Source organism: Girardinichthys multiradiatus, chromosome 17, assembly GCF_021462225.1.
Source record: "Girardinichthys multiradiatus isolate DD_20200921_A chromosome 17, DD_fGirMul_XY1, whole genome shotgun sequence".
NCBI lineage: Eukaryota > Metazoa > Chordata > Actinopteri > Cyprinodontiformes > Goodeidae > Girardinichthys > Girardinichthys multiradiatus.
In genome coordinates this window covers 26,272,457-26,294,477 of record NC_061809.1, presented here as the reverse complement: position 1 = coordinate 26,294,477, position 22,021 = coordinate 26,272,457, and the positions used below count along the sequence as shown (strand labels likewise).

The 22,021-nt window shown below is 41.3% G+C and overlaps 1 protein-coding gene across 2 annotated transcripts in view; it reads left to right on the top strand.

Moving 5' to 3' along the window:
• The window catches only part of ptprr (protein tyrosine phosphatase receptor type R), a 54,504-nt gene that overhangs the window by 393 nt on the left and 32,090 nt on the right, over positions 1–22,021 (top strand). For both annotated transcript variants that reach the window (XR_007042077.1, XM_047389984.1), the window contains exons 2-6: positions 132–526; positions 7,563–7,846; positions 21,083–21,196; positions 21,268–21,414; positions 21,520–21,669. Coding sequence is in view for 1 of the 2 variants with exons in the window: in XM_047389984.1 (XP_047245940.1) it covers positions 439–526; positions 7,563–7,846; positions 21,083–21,196; positions 21,268–21,414; positions 21,520–21,669 (783 nt within the window). In the remaining variant the exon portion in view is untranslated. The remainder of the gene's footprint in view (positions 1–131; positions 527–7,562; positions 7,847–21,082; positions 21,197–21,267; positions 21,415–21,519; positions 21,670–22,021) is intronic.

Here is a 22,021-nt window from a genome sequence, read left to right as displayed (position 1 = left end):
CATAATTGAATGTTTACTGATTTAATTAATTGGTTAAAAATTATTTCTTAACATTTTTGCTAACCCCCAAAAATTATTATTATTGAACATTTCTCCTCCCCGTCCTCCTCTTCCCTCTCTCCCTTGGCCAGCCTCCACCTGAGCGTCATCTTTCCTCATTATCTCCCAGACTCGGATGGAAATAACCCGTCTCAGTTCACAGCAGCCACCGCTTCCACCACCACCTCAGACCGGCTGTCCCTCCTTCTCTCAGGCCGCTGCAGGGGACTGCAAGGCGGGGAACGAGCGGTAGGAGACCCGGCGGTGGAAGAAGACGAGTGGATCTCTGCTACTGACAGCTGCTTTAGCGAAAACAAGCCCTTCTGCTGTCCTTGATGTTCCTTGACAGCGGAGCTTCTGAGAGACGGTTTGTTTCATTGTGACCCACAGAAAGGCAGCATGATCCGCTGCAGCAGAGAAGAAGAGGGAGGCTTCCTCACCATGTTTTTCTGGTTGTGTTTAATTTGGACACAGCTGCTGATCCCAGGTAAGCGTCTGCTGACTGGATGCTGTCTCAGTCCACAAACACACACAGCATTAACACAACATATTGCCAGATAAATTGTTTTTTTCCACAACCTTCCCAAAAATAATCAAATATGCAGCTGATATGTGTTCATTTGATAAAGAGTCAGTTACATCTCTATAAAGCTTACTTTAGATGGTCAGATGTGTTTTATGATGGATATTTATATGTTGCAGATGGGATATGTTGTCTGTGGTTTAGTGTGAGGAAGTAGCATTCCTGATAGGCAATTCACAGTTTTCAATAAAATGCTTCAAAAAGGCTAAAACATTTCCCAAATGTTTAATTGTGACATTTGTAAAAAAAAAAATGTTTCCATTCTGAAGTCAACATTATATTTTTCTCAGATTCCAAAGAGAAAACTGTTTTATTTCTTTGTCTTAATGCATACCAGATACATCAGTTAAGCAGAAAGGAGAATCAGATGTAGTATTTTTAGCTTGGAGCGGTTTTTGAGTCAGCTGCAGAAGATGCCAGCATTCCCACTGCGTCTCCAGGGGCTATTCAGTGATGCAGTTCCTGTTTGAATGCCTTAAACTGAATATAGGTCAAAGTAGACCTTCACATGTAGTCTTCATAAACCCAGAGCCTAACTGTAACTCAAACAGCTTTACATGAACCTCAGTGATTAGATGTTAATCATAATGGTTGCATTAATGCAAATCCAGAAAAACCCAGACGGTTTTGGCGGAAGCTGGTTTTCCTTTTTAGAGAATGAGCTTACTTGTCTGGATTAGTAGCGGTGCCTTTTATAGAGTGTTTCTGAATATTTTCAAGAGGAATAAAAAAGAAAAGCTAAATAATTTACAAATTTGACATAAAAAAAAAAAAAAAATGGACCAACTGTTTGAAATACAGAATTGCAACCCGACAACTTTAATTGTGCCCAAGTCTCCAGTTAGGCTTTTTTTAAGGTTTCAGCGTTGGGTTCTGTCTGTTTGTTAGTGGGAAACATGGTATTAGTCCAAGCTCCGAACCCGATCAAAGAAAAACAGCGTAGTGAAAAAAACCAAAAACAAGACAGTTTATATACCGAAGACGGTGGTTTTAAGTACTACTGTTCCCCTTTACACCTAAATCCAGACTGAAACCAGTTTACTTTAAATGGAAGTCTCTGTAGAGATGCTTTTAAAGGAACTTTAAAGCAATCAGACATTTTAAAAAGCAGTAGGAGCCTGTTCTCTCTATCAGGAGACATTCTCTGAACTATCTTGAGTTTATTGCATGTTTGAGCTCATTAGACAAAAAAAAAAAAATAAAGAAGTTTTGTCGTAAATGTTGGCGAGCAGTTTAGTGGAGGTGTGTTACTATCAGTGAGTCTGCGGCTCTGTTTCTGCTTCAAAGGCTGGATTTGTGAATATACGACTAGCTACGCACCGTCCCCCCTAAAGAGCTTATTATCCCTGTTCATAAATGAAACATCCCCAGAATATCATTTATTGCTCGGGAAGAATGTCAAACTTTGGTCAGATTTTCCTGAAAATTAGTAGAAATATTTTGAATTAACCAAGTCTATTACAGTCATAGTATATTTTTCAAAAATCACCTGATTTGATGCTGCTTGAACCAAACCATGTGTAAAGGAAAAAACAATCTTGAGTTCATTTGATCTTAAATTTAGAATTTATCTGCAAACTAAGATACTTTTTTAATGGTGAAAACATCCTTTTCTACAAGAGCTACACAATATCAGGACATTTAAAAGCAATTCTGTTGCTGAATATTATGACGACGATATGATTAACCAACATTTCCTGCCTTTTGCTCTTTTTTTTATTGTTTTACTTCATTAAAATGTCCCTGCCATATTCTGTGAGCTTTAGCATTCAATGAACCTGATCTTTAAGACGAGTTTGTGTTGTTCTTATCCTGAAAATGATTTTGGCTGTCTGACGATGACTGATTCCTGCAGTAAATCAGCTGTTAATTAAAGTCTTCAGGTTTGTCATCCAGAGAAAAATAGCTGACATGTATTTATCATTTGGTGCAGTCTTGGTTCAGAGTGTTTATTTCATCGGTGTTGTCTTCGTCACAGTGGGGGGGTTCTTTTGGAACGATTTAGCTGATTAGATGGAGAACATTTGATCAGTCTGTCGTGGTCAGCAGGTTGCTTTGACAGGGGAGCTGAGAGCCAAATTATGGTTCTTGTGATTGATGATTCAGCTGTGAGGGAGCAGCTGTGATGCTGATTACACGAGAGAAACGGACTGAGCTTCCAGCATTTTCTACACAAAACACTCTGAGCTTTATTTTTAAACACAGGACCGGTCTGCCTTTTCTTTGCATTTGTGCTGATATTTGAAAGCAGATTAATTATTTTATCTGTGTGATGGTAGCACATCCCAAACCATATTTGTAAAAGCTTAAAAAAAGGAAATGGTCCTGCATATTTGTCTGCACAAACAGATCGGATAAAGGATTTCTTTCCTGCTCTGCTTTGTCTTGTAATTTTCTTCCAGCTTCAACAGAGGCATGATGACCCCTGTCCAATAAGAGCTCAGCTCAGCATCCTGCATAGCAACCGGGACGCTGTCGTTAGGGAGAAAAGAAGTGAGGAGGGGATGGAGAAAGCTGAGTCAGGTTCACAGCATCTCAGAGGAGATCTGTTGTTCTTAAACGCAGGTTTCAGCAGTTTTTACAATCAGGGAAAACTACTCTTTTGAATTCATTTGGCTTTCATGTAATTTCTGACAGTTTGGACCCAAATTATTTAATTTTTGTTTTATTTGTTTTACATCATTTCTTGCTGTCCATCTATTCCTGCTTGTCAAACTTTGCAGATGCAAATATTTCTTATTTCTGACGGATCCAGCCTTCTTTTTAATGAAGGATTTTGTGCATACAGGTCCTTCTCAAAATATTAGCATATGGTGATAAAGTTCATTATTTTCCATAATGTCATGATGAAAATTTAACATTCATATATTTTAGATTCATTGCACACTAACTGAAATATTTCAGGTCTTTTATTGTCTTAATATGGATGATTTTGGCATACAGCTCATGAAAACCCAAAATTCATATCTCACAAAATTAGCATATCATTAAAAGGGTCTCTAAACGAGCTATGAACCTAATCATCTGAATCAACGAGTTAACTCTAAACACCTGCAAAAGATTCCTGAGGCCTTTAAAACTCCCAGCCTGGTTCATCACTCAAAACCCCAATCATGGGTAAGACTGCCGACCTGACTGCTGTCCAGAAGGCCACTATTGACACCCTCAAGCAAGAGGGTAAGACACAGAAAGACATTTCTGAACGAATAGGCTGTTCCCAGAGTGCTGTATCAAGGCACCTCAGTGGGAAGTCTGAGGGAAGGAAAAAGTGTGGCAGAAAATGCTGCACAACGAGAAGAGGTGACCGGACCCTGAGGAAGATTGTGGAGAAGGGCCGATTCCAGACCTTGGGGGACCTGCGGAAGCAGTGGACTGAGTCTGGAGTAGAAACATCCAGAGCCACCGTGCACAGGCGTGTGCAGGAAATGGGCTACAGGTGCCGCATTCCCCAGGTCAAGCCACTTTTGAACCAGAAACAGTGGCAGAAGCGCCTGACCTGGGCTACAGAGAAGCAGCACTGGACTGTTGCTCAGTGGTCCAAAGTACTTTTTTTGGATGAAAGCAAATTCTGCATGTCATTCGGAAATCAAGGTGCCAGAGTCTGGAGGAAGACTGGGGAGAAGGAAATGCCAAAATGCCAGAAGTCCAGTGTCAAGTACCCACAGTCAGTGATGGTCTGGGGTGCCGTGTCAGCTGCTGGTGTTGGCCCACTGTGTTTTATCAAGGGCAGGGTCAATGCAGCTAGCTATCAGGAGATTTTGGAGCACTTCATGCTTCCATCTGCTGAAAAGCTTTATGGAGATGAAGATTTCATTTTTCAGCACGACCTGGCACCTGCTCACAGTGCCAAAACCACTGGTAAATGGTTTACTGACCATGGTATCACTGTGTTCAATTGGCCTGCCAACTCTCCTGACCTGAACCCCATAGAGAATCTGTGGGATATTGTGAAGAGAACGTTGAGAGATTCAAGACCCAACACTCTGGATGAGCTAAAGGCCGCTATCGAAGCATCCTGGGCCTCCATAAGACCTCAGCAGTGCCACAGGCTGATTGCCTCCATGCCACGCCGCATTGAAGCAGTCATTTCTGCAAAAGGATTCCCGACCAAGTATTGAGTGCATAACTGTACATGATTATTTGAAGGTTGACGTTTTTTGTATTAAAAACACTTTTCTTTTATTGGTCGGATGAAATATGCTAATTTTGTGAGATATGAATTTTGGGTTTTCATGAGCTGTATGCCAAAATCATCCGTATTAAGACAATAAAAGACCTGAAATATTTCAGTTAGTGTGCAATGAATCTAAAATATATGAATGTTAAATTTTCATCATGACATTATGGAAAATAATGAACTTTATCACAATATGCTAATATTTTGAGAAGGACCTGTATAACATCACCTTTAAAATAGGTTGAGATGCCATGTTGTTATTTTAGTTAATTAAACAGAGAAATCCACCACAGATCGTTAAAACAGGGTTTCTACACAGTCTTGAAAAGTCTGGAATCTGCTTGGTGTTGTATGTCCGAGATAAATATATTGTTAGACATTTTGTGACACTTTGCCAAGTTAAGCGCTGGCACTCTATCATATATGGATAACTTGAACTACTGGATGTCGCATTTTACCCTATTTGTGTCTGTTGCCATTGTGGGATCCATACCGGGCTGTATGAGCTACGTATGGTGACGCTGAGAAGGTCACTCTTCCTACTCCAGGAGTGTTGACTAATGTCTTGCTCAGCCATTAGTCTGTCGAGAATGAAAGCTATGATTTTCACCCTCTAAAACTATAACTGGTTATTATGTCACAGTGTTCAGACTCTATAATTTACCTAGAGTAGATCAGAGGAGACCATAACGTCTGTCTATTTCACAGCATTTACACTCTAAAACAGAATTATAATCACTTCAAAATTAGCGGAATCTTGCAACACTCAAAGATTTTAAATATTTAAAGCCTGAGAGATGTTTCCCAAAGGAACATAAACCACGTACGCACATGTGTGACCTGCTTGAAGAGCGCTCATTGAAAGGGTGGTCTTCAAACGGGTCACAGAAGACAAAATAACCTCCTTGACCTTAACCACTGGGAGTTCGAATGTGACCCCTCCACTGAAATGGGTCTAAACAGAAGCCCTAGCGACTTCCATGTCCTCAGTTCTTATCCTGATCGACTTCTCAACTGCATTTGACACAATCAACCACGTTATGTCCAGCGTGAGCATCTCCAGGAGGACACACTGCTAGTTTGACTTGTACCTCCCTGGTCGGTCATTTAACGTACCCGGGATTAGTTACTGTTCTGCAGCACAACTACTTGCCAGAGGGGTCCCCCAAGGCACAGTACTGTGACCTCTACTCTTTGTCATATACACCACCTCACTGGGCCTGATCATCTGATCACACGGATCTCTTTCTGCTGCTATGCTGACGATACCCAGCGCTTCCTGACATTGCCACCTGACGACCACGGCCACAGAGTGAATCTCAGACTGTCTGACAAATCAACACAGATAAAAATCATCAACCTGCCCCAAGCAGCTCTGTTAGCTTTGATATTAACTGCATTGTTTTATCCTAATTTGTAAGTTCCTTTGGATAAAAGAGCTAAATACAGAAACAATGTCGTCATTGTTTTTATTTGTGCCTAAAAATCCTAAAACATCATTTTGATCTGAATTTCCTTCTCAAAATGTTGCAGGTACTGGAAAAGGTTTCTGCACTGGAAATGCTCTTTTTGTTTGATTTATTGTGACCAGGAATATGACTTAACTGTTTTATCAAGTGATTCATTATCTGTGAGTCATAATCATCAAAACTACAAGAAATAAAGACCTGAAATATTTGCACAGCAGAGGTTTCAATCTGTGATTCTCTTCCAGTCCTTATTCCAGGAACACTGTTTTCATTGAGTTTAATGATATTCCAACACATTTGGTGTTAATCTAGAGATCCTCTGAACATCTTTGCTTCTCAAAGACTTTATATATATATATATATATATATATATATATATATATATATATATATGAACGCAACCATTATTTTGAAAAGCAGGCCCTTCGCATTTATGTATACATTTTTATTTGTTCGGAGAAGCCAGCGATGGAAAAACAGAAAGACAATTGACAGTTTCATTTTTAATTGTTACAAGATGGTGCTTTGGACAAAACAAAGTGATCTGCTTGCTTTGCAAGGGTGAATTATTTAATCACCGAAGCAGTTTATCACGGCCATGTCGCCTAAAGGCGAAGCACCCCGGTGTTGGGAGGGTGGAGGGCTCCGACAGACTACTTTGGGCCGCATTCCAAGCAAACTAGCAACACAATAACGGATCACACTAATTCATATTTTTATTATATTTTTATTATATATTTTTATCTCTTAGTAATTAAGATAATTTATTCTGAATTTGATTTAAAGGTCATGATATCTGTAGTTTAATTTTATACCGATTGAAAATATATTTTAGGATGCTGATTGGTTAAGTTTTACTGCATGTTTTAATGTATGTTTTTACCTGTTGTTGAAATTAAATGTAATATTTGGTAATTTGTGTAACTTTTAGTAATCTTTATTTATATTATGACATTTTTGAAACGTATTTATATATTATTTTTTTATCCTAGTTTTACCACTTTCATCAGGATATTAGTATTGTTATGTTTCATTGAATTTTAGGTCTAAGTTTATTTTCATCATCATCCTTAATGCTGATTGTTTCCTGAACCTCACCTCAGCTGCACATTTCTCTTCATTTTTATTTGTTTTTCCACGCTTAGTTATGTTTAGCTCCTTATTTCCTTTTTGTTGTGGCCGAAAGCCGCCTTTTAATTAAAGTCTGACTGATTCTTGTTAAATCTGCTTTAATAATCAAACGCAGAGCTGGAAGAACCAGAACTTACAGAATTAATTATTATTTTCTTCTCAGAGTGTTCTGCTGGAGGGCCCTTCCCTACCCACCATCCGGGTCACCTCCCTCCATCTCTGTACCCTCAGAGAGATGCGAACAAGCTGCCAGAGTCCCGCTCCCACCTCCATCGCCACCACCAGCGCCACCACCAGAACCCTGCCTGGGCTGCCCGGCACGAGTCTCGGCTTCAGCAGGAGCTCAGCGCCCGGCGGAGCCTGGACCTGCTGGAACAGCTGCATCAGGATGTGGAACCGGATAACTTTGGCTGGCGTGTTGTACCCAATGAATATGTGATTACAATGGTGAGTGATTTGTCTTCAGGTCTGAGTATTTATAGTTTTACTGTATGAGGTATTTCTAGGGGAGGGTGGTGATATTTCCTATTTTTACTGAACCTTGATGGTTCCGTTTTGTAAAAAGATAAATTTTTTGCCTCAGTCACTTGACAAACTGGTAGTTTGAAGCTGATCCAGATCAATAAGTACTGGTGCCCCACAGGGGTGTGTTCTATCCCCACTCCTCTTCTCTCTGTACACAAATGACTGCACCTCATCGGACTCGTCCGTGAAACTCCTGAAGTTTGCAGACGACACCACTGTCATTGGACTGATCCAGGACGGTGATGAGTCTGCATACAGACAGCAGGTGGATCGGCTGGTACACTGGTGCGGTCAGAACTACCTTGAACTGAACCCACTCAAGACTGGAAATGGTGGTGGACTTTCAGAGAACACCACCCCAATACACCCCCCACCATCCTCAACAACACTGTATCGGCCGTGGACCACTTCAGGTTCTTAGGAACCACCATCTCTGAGGACCTGAGATGGTCTTCACACATAGACACTGTTCAGAAGAAGGCCCAGCAGAGACTGTACTTCCTGAGGCAACTCAAGAAGTTCAACCTTCCACAGCAGCTGCTGGTCATCTTCTCCACTGCCATCATCCAATCTGTCCTGTCTTCATCTATCTCAGTGTGGTTTGGATCATCCACAAAACAGGACAGGTCCAGACTGCAACGAATAATCAGAACTACAGAGAATAATCAGGGCTGACCTTCCCTCCATCCAGGACTTATACAGGTCAAGGGTCAGGAAAAGAGCTGCTAAAATCTCTGCAGACCCCACACACCCTGCACATAAACTGTTCAGAGTTTTACCTTCAGGTGGCGCTACAGAGCACTGTTCACTAAAACCAGCCGCCACAGAGACAGTTTCTTCCCCCAGGCTGTTTCTCTGTTGAACATTCAATAGAGTACAAAACAACAGCATACAAATGTTGCAAATGCACCTTTGTATATATGTGTATTTACAGACATAAAGATATATGCATAAATATATTTAAAAACCCAGAGAGCAAAGTGTATCGGAGTCAAATTCCTTGTTTGTATGTACGAACTTGGCAATAAAGCTGATTCTGATTAATGGTGGAAGCCCTGTCTGCTCCCATTAGTTGATTTCAGATATCCAAGTTGGTGTTTGGCTTCATCAGTTCAGCTGTTTTATGCAGGCTAAATCGACGTGTGGATGAAGTGTTTCTCTGTGCATCAAGGGCAAATGCTGCTAAGCAAAGTACTTGGTTTATGAAGCAGGAGAACAACAGAGCAACGAATTATCAATGAGGGATGTCAGAACAGAGAGGATACAGTTTAGCATAGCTCCACCAGACAAAGATCATCAGCACGGAGAGATGTGTGTTGACTAGGGGTACACCGATTGATCGGATGGCTGGTCAATCGGCCCCGATTTCCTTAATTTTGCGTGACCGGTGGATAAGTTAAGACCTGAAAGGTCTGAAAATCACCCACTGTCCCCTGACCCACCCACCAGGTCACGTCTGCATGTTCGCGGTTCACAACTGTTGACTACATAAGATTGGAACATTGAAGGTGTGTTGTGACCTTATGACACCTGACAGTGTCAGTTATGAAGAAAGTGGAATTGGCAGGTCAGGCTTTTTAAAGATCGGTGATCGGCCATAAAACTGCAATTGGTGCACCTCTAGTGTTGACTAAAGACTTGGGCGGCCTACAGGTGACATGTCACACAGTTCTTTATAAATAAATGCTAAAAAAGAAATGGTAAAGCGTGTCTTAGGTAAGGTGTCGTTAGTGTAGCTATCTCCAGTCAGAAATTAAGGTGAAGCGTACTGATGTTTTATAAAGTTCCTTTAATGTGATCCATGTCTTCACAAAACAACGTAAAAGCTAGAAAAAGAAAATAAGACAAGGCTCGTAACCACAGGCGTCTGAATGACTAGTTAACATCACAGATCAACATGTCCTACAAATTTGTTTGAACAGCAAATAAAATAAAACCAACAACTCATACCTTGTTCCCAATCTGACCTGGAAGCTAAATGGAAGGACAATCATTTATATTGGAGTTGACAACAGCAATTAAACTCCAGTAAGGAAGATATTTTTACCAAGTAATGGCGGACCGGTAAACCAGAGAAAAGAAACTGAGCTAACTTCCGCCGAAGACCTTCAAAATAAAGCATAATAAACAACCCTAACAAATGTAACCCAAAAAACAAGAGAATTAACTATTTGCTATTAATTTGTCAACGTTATTTCTGTACTGGCCATTTTAGTTTACTTATCCTTGAACATTATGGAAACTTTCTGAAACCCAGTCCCCTCCATGTGAAGTGAACTAGCAAACGGGAACGTTTTAATGGTACAAAGAAATTATGATTCAATACGATTTCACATCAGTCAAGAGAAAGGATTAATTGTGGCCACTATAGAACTGACTGGAGATTCAGTTTGATTATTTTTAATTAATAAAGGATAGAATCAGAATCAGAATCAGAAAAGCTTTATTGCCAAGTACGTTTTTGGACATACAAGGAATTTGTTTTGGCGTAGTCGGTGCAATACAATACAAATTAAACAGTATAAACATATCTACAATATAATATAAATATATGTGCACAGTTTTAAGTGAGTGAGAGTAAATATAGAGCAGTATAAGATGCAAGAGCAATACAACAGTGCAGGTGATCATTGTGCAAGTAAAGCAGGAGTCCAAGCTGAGCGTTAATGTAACACATAGAGTTACAAGTTACAGGTGTCCTGTCAGCAAAAAAAGGGGGGGTGTGGGGGAAAGGGAGAGTGTCAGGGTGGTTTCCGGGCTTTGTTAACCAGGCTGGTGGCAGATGGGAAAAAACTGTTCTTGTGGCGTGAGGTTTTGGTCCGGATGGACCGCAGCCTCCTGCCAGAGGGGAGAGTCTCAAAGAGTCTGTGACCGGGGTGGGAGGGATCAGCCAGAATCTTCCCGGCCCGCTTCAGGTGGTTATAGCCGGTGGATTATACAACAATAAAAACAATTGAAAATAGTCAGCGTTGTTGTTTAGAGATTTCATACATATGAGAACAAAAGATTGTTTAAATTTCTTTAGTTTTGTTTTGATATTTAGACAACCCAGTGTACCAGATGTACTTGAATGCACCATAAATGTGTTGTAGCATCTGCTGTGCAATCTTTGGACTGGTTAAATCAGGGGAGTCCCTAGAGCCTTTTGGGGGCAATTTGTGGCCCCTGGACTGATTTTCAGGCTTTTTGCATTCTGTTCAATTTCATAGTAAAAACACCTATCCAGGGACTAAATACAGCAATCATGTTCTTATTGCTGAGAATGGATTAACATTTTTTCTCTTTTTTCCGGTCAAGCCCAAAAGAATTAGCAAATTGGATTCCTTTTTGTTTCATCAGGGTAACATGCAAATCCTTTCCGGATCTAACATGAATGCATCTACAATAATAAAAATAACTTTCCTACAAAACATAGGGCCCCTTTATTTGTTGCTTGCATAGTTTATTATTGAGCAGGTTAAAAAAACACAATTATTTGTTCTATTTGAATTTTTTTTATTATATATTGTTGTAATGTGAGTGCTGTTTAGGTGACAGAGTTTGGACAACCCTAGGTTAAATGCTGCAGGCAGCGGATTTTTCTCCAGAACCAGTGATGTTTCTATTCAGCTTGATGTGTGAGCTGAGTGCTTAGTGCCGTATTGCTGTTGACAAAGTTCTGGTTCGGTCCACCTTTCCTTCTCCACTGTAGCTACATGAGAACCCTTAATGTTCCCAAACAGCAGAGTTCAGTGACAGCTGGGAGTCCTCTCTGGTTTGTTTTGGTGTCACTTTTTAAAGCCACCCTACAGAACGTTGCATTGAGCACTTGGTTCTGCACACAAATATTCTGCATGGGTTCGGTTATAAAACTGTTGTCATTCAGTACCGAACCGGCAGAGCTGTACCATGTGGCCGTTCCACCTTTAATAAATGCATTTATTTTTACTCTTAATGTGTTGATTTTCCTTTAACAAAAAATGTATAAACAAAAAACAACAGTTAACATCTTAGTGAGCATATTAATGTAGTACATTAAATGTAATCCCAATACATTTGGGTTGGATTTTCTACTTGATAAACCAAGGTTCTAGTCTGAAGATGTGTTGGTTCCTGTACCACAGGTGGCATTGAGCGAATCCAGTCGAGTCATTGCAGCAGCACCCCTCAGATTACTGATGCCGCCCAGTGCCCTCCTCATTGATGGTCCCCCACCTCATTGTTGATGTCCTCTGACATTCAGGCAATTGCTTTGACCAGGTCAAGGGTCAGAAAGCTATGATTGATCAGATGCTGCAGACCTCTGTATGTATAGAGCTGCAGGATGGATGCTGCGCTCTCTGTTGCCATGGTAACATTAATCAGGAGAGTTGGTGTGTGTGTGTGTGTGTGTGAGAGAGAGAGAGACCCACTTCCCTCCACAATGGGTGGTTGTGTAACTCTTAGATAAACAGCAGTGACCTTCAGAGACAGACAAAGACACGGGGGACGTGTCGGGGAGACGGAGATGCAGTGAGACGGGTGTTCTGCTCTGAGGGTCTCTTTACATTTATCCTGTTTTGCACAAACTGTTGGTGTCCCAGTTACCGACTGCTTTTCAAAGGCTTCCAGAAGGTTTGTGCTGGAAAATGGCAGAGTTCTTCCAGATTTTTAAACTGAATCATTCTGCTCTGCATCTGGGACTATTTGTTTAAGACAAATCGAGACATTTATTATGTACGATTTAATAAGGGGTGCAAAAGGATAATTGCTATGAAGTTTATTTAGTTGAAAGCTAATCATTCTCATTAATAAAATACAGGATTTACTGCTCCAAATCTATCAGTCATTAGTATGAAAGTAGCACATTTTTTTAACTTTATCAGGTGTAATTGCATATTGTACAGGAGTGAGAGGAAATTCATTATAAAAACGTTTATTCTCAGTAGCACAATATCGACACTTCAATAGAGAATCAAACTCGTACCTTTAAATGTTAAATTAAGTTACTGAAAGGTTCTGACGAGAACTGGGAGCAAAAGTGCCTATTACCAGCTGGAAAATGTTCAGCTCAGTAAAAGAAATGTTTGGAACAAAGAAAAAGAAAATACCACCTTAGGTTAATTGGCTCTGGTCACCTTAAGTTGATAAGTGCCTTACTTTGGTCCGAAATCAGACTCTAGGAACTGGATTTGGACCTCAGCAGGCTGACGGGGAATATTTCGACACTCTGCCATTGGTCGGGTCATCTTCCCGGTCTCTTCTCTGGCACTGACCTCTGAATGTCTACATGGGTTCCTCACTTGGACTACAGGACTGAAATTAGCTCTCAGCTCTGGGTACATGAAGGCAAAACTGACAAAGCTTGCTGAGGGTCTATATGCAATGTACTAAACAATACACACAGTGAATGAAATGAATACGGATCAGGACCAAAAGTAGGATTTAGTCGAGTTAAAACTTCTTTGATGGTTCTTATATCTGAGTCCATCACTGTCTTGCTGTCGTCCCTCCGTCTCATTCAGCTTAGTTCAGCTCAGCAGCATCATAGTCATAGACATTGCATTTGGACTAGTTTAACAGTTGCAGCATCATTTCAGGTCAGTCTAATCTCCTGGTGGAAGTGTGGATGGATCTGATTTCTGAGCATCTAAAATGCTACAGAGGTCTGGTTCTTTAATTCTTTCTGCTTGTTTATATACAGGGGTTGGACAATGAAACTGAAACACCTGGTTTTAGACCACAATAATTTATTAGTATGGTGTAGGGCCTCCTTTTGCGGCCAATACAGCGTCAATTCGTCTTGGGAATGACATATACAAGTCCTGCACAGTGGTCAGAGGGATTTTAAGCCATTCTTCTTGCAGGATAGTGGCCAGATCACTACGTGATACTGGTGGAGGAAAACGTTTCCTGACTCGCTCCTCCAGAACACCCCAAAGTGGCTCAATAATATTTAGATGTGGTGACTGTGCAGGCCATGGGAGATGTTCAACTTCACTTTCATGTTCATCAAACCAATCTTTCACCAGTCTTGCTGTGTGTATTGGTGCATTGTCATCCTGGTACACAGCACCACCTTCAGGATACAATGTTTGAACCATTGGATCCACATGGTCCTCAAGAATGGTTCGGTAGTCCTTGGCAGTGACGCGCCCATCTAGCACAAGTATTGGGCCAAGGGAATGCCATGATATGGCAGCCCAAACCATCACTGATCCACCCCCATGCTTCACTCTGGGCATGCAACAGTCTGGGTGGTACGCTTCTTTGGGGCTTCTCCACACCGTAACTCTCAAGGATGTGGGGAAAACAGTAAAGGTGGACTCATCAGAGAACAATACATGTTTCACATTGTCCACAGCCCAAGATTTGCGCTCCTTGCACCATTGAAACCGACGTTTGGCATTGGCATGAGTGACCAAAGGTTTGGCTATAGCAGCCCTGCCGTGTATATTGACCCTGTGGACCTCCCGACGGACAGTTCTGGTGGAAACAGGAGAGTTCAGGTGCACATTTAATTCTGCCGTGATTTGGGCAGCCGTGGTTTTATGTTTTTTGGATACAATCCGGGTTAGCACCGAACATCCCTTTCAGACAGCTTCCTCTTGCGTCCACAGTTAATCCTGTTGGATGTGGTTCGTCCTTCTTGGTGGTATGCTGACATTACCCTGGATACCGTGGCTCTTGATACATCACAAAGACTTGCTGTCTTGGTCACAGATGCGCCAGCAAGACGTGCACCAAGAATTTGTCCGCTTTTGAACTCTGGTATGTCACCCATAATGTTGTGTGCATTTCAATATTTTGAACAAAACTGTGCTCTTACCCTGATAATTGAACCTTCACACTCTGCTCTTACTGGTGCAATGTGCAATCAATGAAGACTGGTTACCAGGCTGGTCCAATTTAGCCATGAAACCTCCCACACTAAAATGACAGGTGTTTCAGTTTCATTTTCCAACCCCTGTATATTAAACTGAAGTTTGGCTATTTTTAATGTTCACCCTTCCTTCCAGTGATTGTTTCCTCTGTGTTGCTTTTTGTTTTGGTTAAAGAAAATCTCTTATAGGCTGCAACATTCCTCTCTGGTTGGGTGAAGTTGCTTTGTGGTTTATCTTCTCGTTGCACACTAAAACAAATTAATGATAGCGTGGCTTTGTTGTGAAGAGGTGATTTAATGAGAGACGGACTTCTCATGATTTACTGTCCAGTTGTTCTTCAGTAGCATAATGTTTTTCTGCTTCTTCCCTTTGGCTGGCGTGTCTGTATGAGTCATTGTCATCACTTCATCAGATTTATGAACCGCAAGACGAATAAAATTCAGTTTCCATTAGTTTCAATAATGGCTCTAAACCAGGGGTGTCCAGGTCCGGTCCTGGAGAGCCTCTATCCTACAGCTTTTAGATGCATCCCTTCTCCAAGACACCTGAATCAGATGAATGGCTCTGAAACTGTTGTGTCCAAGGCTTCACACAGTGATATATTCACCTAGAAGACCATAAGTAAATAATACTGGACTTTATCAGGGACACCTCACCAGCAACAGTCCCACAATCTACAGGCAAAACAGTCAGAGGTGTCATGGCCACAGATGCATCGTGGGAGTGGCGACAATCTGCAGGAACCTGCTGCGGCATCTCAAAGACAGATGGGAATCCTGGCAGTTTGCAGACGCTAGTGTCTGTCTGTTTCAGGATCAGTCTGCAGGATCTGGGCTCTAAATCCGATACAATCTTTTCATATTCAATAAAAGCTGCTTTTTGATTGCAGCTATGCAGCAACAACAACTGCTCTGAGGCTCGGCACAGCCTCTGATTGTCGTTTTCTGTGCAGATGGACTTCCCGTGTGTCGTCACATGACCTGTCCCTGCAGGCTGTATCTCTGTGAAAACCATGCTCTAATGCACTGAGACTCTTCTGACTCGAAGCACCCTGCAAGCTTTCGACCTGAGAGAAACCATAAAATATAGTCCTGAGGTCATCTCATTCACAAAACCTGTTTATAATTAGGAAGTTTAAATTAAAACCTCACGAGTGACCACATGATCAGACATCCTTCCTCCAACTCACACCTAATTTAAAGGTGCGCATGATATAATATAGACTAATGTGATGCAACGAGGTGGAAGTGAGAGAAACGGTCGTTGTGTAAGCCTCAGATGGTAACCAGTTGCCTCCCATTGCTGCATTATATCACATGCCTCAATGATACCTTGTGACCTTTGCCCCTCTGTCTGCTTTTCACAGCATGTGTGGTGCAAGTTGATGCTCTGTTGTAGTCAAGGCGACGCCGTTATGACTCAGCGTGACTGTAGAGTTGTGTTGAAACTCGTTTGTTGCTGACTTGATGATTTAAACCCCTAAAGCTTGTATGTAGTTACAGGTTCCTTCATTCCTTCTTAAATTTAAACCTCCTCAGGTTGAAATTACCTCCTTCGCTTGTGTCTCATTGTAATCATCATTCTTACATGTAAACAGTCGTTTGCAGATCATATTAGGATTACATCATATAGTAAAAACAATCTTTCACACCTAAAATGGGATCATTTAATCATACCTGGACCTTCATCGTTCATGCATTTGGATGATGACCTCCAGAAATGACCTCTGGTTATGCATGCTCACATATCACATAGCTGCTTCTTATACTGTACTGCTGCAGATATTGTTTTAACAGGACATCTAGGTTGTTTTCTTACAGAGAATCAACCTACTTCAATGGCCATCTCAGTTCCAGGCCCAAATCCTGTAGAAAACCTGTTGGGCTGATCAGAAGAAAGCATAAGAGAGGAACCAGGAGCTGGATGATCCAGAGAGGTTCAAAGAGGGATGGTCAAACATCACCTTTCTCTGTATTCTCCAATCTTGTGAAATGTCTGTTTTTCTGCACCCTTAAATGCATCGTGTATATTGTTATTAATAGTTTTTTGGCAGGAAATCAGAAGATTTAGTTAAAATCTTATTGGAAACTCAACATTTTGCTTAAAGCAACATCAGGGGAGTGGGGGGTATACTTACTTTCAGCTGAATCTGAACGAGGTGTCCAGTTTGTGGTCCTGTTTGTAGAGTGCTTTATAAAGACTAGTGCTGCTCTGTTCAGGATCTTAATCCAAACCATCTTCAGCCTGTAGAACTGGGCCTGTTCTACAGGCCACTGGGTTAAGATCAAGTTTTGATTCCAGTGTTTGTTTTTAATGCTAGAATAATGGTTTAGTGTTAATTAATATTTACACCCCTATAGTTACAGTTAGGGATGCATAATTTCATACCATGCTTACAGTAAACTTCCAGATATGTTGACTTATAAAGTAGTATTTTCATGTTTAGTTTGAAATATTGAGATGTGATTCAAAACGGAACATCCAGAGAAACTCCTTCAAAACAAAGCAGCGATTAAACATGTGGAGCAGGGTCAAACATCTGCCCACACACCTCAGAGCATGAAGATCCATCCTGGGTTTCTGTGTTAAACTGATGAATAATTCATCTGTGTGCAGACAGTGTAGTGGAGGGGACTTTCATGCCGCTTCAAACCCACAGAGAGAAACATGATTCATCCAGCGCCGTTGGCTCCGATACCTCCCAGACACACACTTTGGGCTTTTGATTAAGGTTGAGTTTTCTAACTCTGAAATCAGAACTATTGATTTTGAAACCCTTGCGGTGATGGTACTCTGACTGCTCTGCAGATAAAGATGAGCCTTATGCAGCTGCTGTTAGTTTTACAGATGTCAACAGTGCTGTGAAGGAGTATTTGTCCTCCCAGTTTTCTTCCATTTTTTGCTGTTTCTGATCATCAAACAAATGTTAAAATCAGACGGCGACCTGAATGAAACCAAATGCCATTGTCTAATGATAAATAAAAAGCTCTTTGTGGAAAGGTAATTAATCATGAATAAGTAAATACTTTAGAAAGCTAAAGTCAGTTTAACGAGCCACACCCAGGCATGATTAATATCGGACCCGTAGTGTCTTGAAATCACTTCAATAGAACCTGTAGGGTCCTGCACAGCGGAGCAGTTGTTGGCACTGATGCCTTGCACCAAGACGATTCTGGGTTCGAATCCTGGTGTCTTACTGGATGGAGTTTGCTTGTTCTCCCCGTGCATGCGTGGGTTTCTTCTGGGTACTCCAGAAGGATTTTCTCCAAACTGCCTGGCTCACACAGCAGGATTTCACGCCGGTTTTTGCCACGATCTTCCCCGTCCAACATGCCCCAATCATCGTGATGGCTCTTAAGATAATCTTATGAGATAATCCTGATGTGTGTGATGTGTTAAGCGTGATCTAGTTGGCTGGAAGGACGTTGGGACCGCTCCAACTTCAAATCCCTGATATTCAACATGTTGGATGTTCTTGGCCCGATATCCTACCGTGTGGGGTGTTCCCCGATGACAAACGAGCACGATGCCTGTTGAATGAGACGAGCAGCCAATCAAAAGGTGAGGTGACAGAAACACGGAGAAAATTCACTCTGAACTTATGTTGGAGAGGCCTGAAAAGCTTCTCACAAAGATTTAAGACATTAATTTGCTCTGACTAGTCGGTTAAGAGTGATTTTTACCATAAGTGTTAAATCCATTCATAGAGTGGTCATAAGCGGACTGCAGAAAACACAGAGGACATGACAGAAAGTATTTATTGAGATGATTTCTTTTCACTATTATGTTTTTTTTTTCTATTGCTTTTTTGAAAGAAACATGCCGTCATTTCAAAATAACCTCAATTTTTTTTGTTTATTAGAAAATAAAGGATTTTCCTGTTAGTGGTTTCATGTTTTATCTACAGTTTGCCTCTAAAGTCCACAAAGGACTCCTCAGTTAAGGAGTTGTTTGTTTTTCTGTCCTGGAGGCTTTAAAATGACTCAAACTAGAATTGAATGTTGAATTGATTATCTGCTGATGACTAATCGCTGAAGCTCTAATCTTAGGTTGTGTTGGTGTTTTTAAATTGATTGAACCCTGTCCACAGCACCGCCCCCTTCCAGCCCTCCCTCTGTGATTGATCCCAGTTTGACCCCCACCCCGTCCCCATTCCATGCCCTCTCCCTGCCAACCCAGGCTGCTGGTTAATTAGAGGCTATAATCGCTAAAGCGTGTGGCTTGGACAAAAATAGTACCTGATCCCAACAGGAAGCACAGTGGGATAATGGCATTACCCGGACGACGGCCAATCAGGTGGAGGGTTGAGTTGTGTCATGCTCTAAGCCAATCAGAGATCAGTGAATGAGTAGATCAGGAAATGGAGCGAAAAGTTCCTGGTCTGTGACTGACAGGCGGCTCGCCTCCTTTCATTCAGGGAAAAGCCTCGTGTGCTCGACAATGTTTGCATGCTTGCTTGGTAAGGTTGTCTGCATTGTTTCCCACTTTATCCTGGTTTATTTAGTCCTTGCCTTGCGTCGTTTTTATATGAGCGAGTTTCATTATCTGGCTGCCTGTTAAACAGTTTATATGGTTACTGCTTGATGCATTCGGACGATTATCTGCTTACACAGAATTCAGTGGATTATTGCTGCCTGAAGCTGAAGCCGTTTGGTAATTTTACCAAGACAAAACCAACCAAATCCAGTCCAACATCAGGACTTTTATTTGGTCTCTGTCATCATGTCAGGGAGCAGATCATCTTAGAGGTGTTTACCTGCTAAGATTGTCTTAAATACTTTGGATTTTTAAAATTGAATGACATTTTTTCAGGTTAGGTTGTAGATTTTAAAGGTGTGAAAACAGAAACCCAGATGGAAACTGATGGTTGGTTAGTAGAGTCTTTCCCTTTAGGTAATTGTTCGTCATCATTATTTTTATTATTAATATAATTATTGGAGTATTTGGTTTGGTCAGGCTGTGTTTTATTTTCCTACTGAGAGAAACAGGAGTTGTTTAAAGAGAGCAAACTGTAACCAGGCACAGACTAATAACATCAGCTCTGGGAGCTGAGCCTGACGGGCTGCAGGTTTTGTTCCTCATATTGAATTAAGTTGCAGCAGAACATGTTGTTTTAGCCATTAGCAAACAGCCGCCCACTCTCCCATTCATTTGCACACACACAGTAACACACAGGGATGTTGAAGCTGCAGCAGCAGCCGGGGGGCTTCAGACTGGTGGACAGAAAGCTGCAGAGGTCAGACGTCTTGTTTGTTTGCTTCTAATCTCATTTAAAGAAACAATCTGATCTTCTCAGAGGCTTTTATTGCTTTTATTCAGTTAAATATTAGCTCCATGTCTATGTTTGGAGAGACGTTCAATCTGTTCATGGAGCTCTAAATGAAAGCATCACTTTTGGATCATTTCAATATATCGTCATCTCCATGTCATTGTGGGAAATATCAATATCACAAAGGACTGTTCGGAGTGCAAAATTTGTTGGCTGATATATTCCAAGTGTTATAAACTTACATTTTTCATGCTAATGTCATATTTAGCCAGTTGTTGCTGAAAATGCGAAGTCACGTAGTGATGAAAGCACAGAAGAGAAAGAGAGGAAAGAAGAAAAAAGGTAGATATCACACCTGATTTCATCCAGTATATACCATTATTATCACGACTGCAAGATTTTCTAATATGATGCAGCCCTAATCGGAGTCAGCCTCTGCCTAAAGTAGAGGATTTTAAGTATCTTGTTGTCTTGCTCATGAGTGGTAGGATGGAACGGTTGAAGGACAGGAAGATTGGGGCTACTCTGGTCTGTTGTGGTGAAGAAAGAGTCTAGCCAAAAAGCAAAGGTCCTGATTTACCTGCCGCCTACGTTCCGACCGTCACCTACCATCAGAGTGAGATATGACTTGTGAGCGAATAACAAGATCCTGGATACAAGACAGTGCTGAGCTGCAGTCACTGTTAGAATCAGTTCTCTCTCCTTCATTTGGCTCAGACACTGAGAAAAGAAACGACTCAGTTGCAGAAGTAATTTTAACAGTTAAAATTATGAACGAGGACAGAGCTGTAATTGATTTCTTCATTATTGGATTCCTGTGAATATTTGAGCAGAAATGAAATTAACTGATGTGTGTTGGTCAGTGATGTCTTCTTCTCGTATTGTCCAGCAGGTAGATGCTGGTTTCTTTTTATCTGACCTGTAGCGCTAAATGAGAAACGACTACAATAGTCAGACCTTTGAGATGATGCAGCTACACTGAAGACCCCCATCCTGTGGTCACATTCACAGACCCAGTATTTATTGACTCCTCCATCTTTGTTCCAGTACCTGGCTGTGGGTGTAAGGAGGCTGAACATCAGCCACCTTCTTTGGTTCCGGGACAGTGTAGCGGCGGCGCTCGGTGTTGCTCCTCAACACGTTCACATCAACAAGCTAAATGTAAGTCGCCCCCTCGCCACACTCAATTTAAGCCCCTTTTCTCTTTGCTGATGGACGGACGCTCTTTACAGGCAAGAAACGGCATCGAGCTCTTTGTGTCCTCTGAGAGGCGGGATATCTACGAGCTCCGCTCTGCTAAGGAAGTTGTCCAATCACTGAATCGCAGCGTTCTCCATCACCATTTGGCCAACTTTGGTATCACAGAGGTCAAACCGGAGGTAAATGTTTAAAAACTCAGCCTCCCCACAGAATAGTTTGAATAGTGGAGTTTTATGTAAATCTTTTTAATGTTCTTACAGATTTTAAATGATCCTTCCTTTCAGTGCTGCAGAAACATCCCAGATTCTTCTCCTTCATCTCCGAAGAAAAACGTCCTGCAGGACGAGCAGAGGGATCACGTCTGGAGCAGAGATGGTCTCTACAATATTGTCCTCTTCTTCACCTTCTTCCTCATCATCATCACCTGCTTGATGGTAAACCACAGCGTTGCTCAGAGTCACTACTGAAAGAATATGTTTATAAATTTTATTATAAGGAAGGAATCAGGACTTTACTTAACAAACCCATCTGAGTCTGGTGCTAAACTTCAGATGTTCAGTTTCCAATCTGGTAATAAAGTAAACTGTGAAAAAAGTGAAATTGTTCCACTCTAAAATGTTGAAAATCAGCAAACGAGTTAATTTAAATGGTCCCCAAGTGGAAAAAGATGCCTTGGGGTTATGGTAAATAAGAATATGGTGCTGAGTAATTGGTTGGTTGAGTACAAATTGATCCATTAATTTGATTGGCAGGATAAATTGTATTCAAATGAATATACCACCTAGG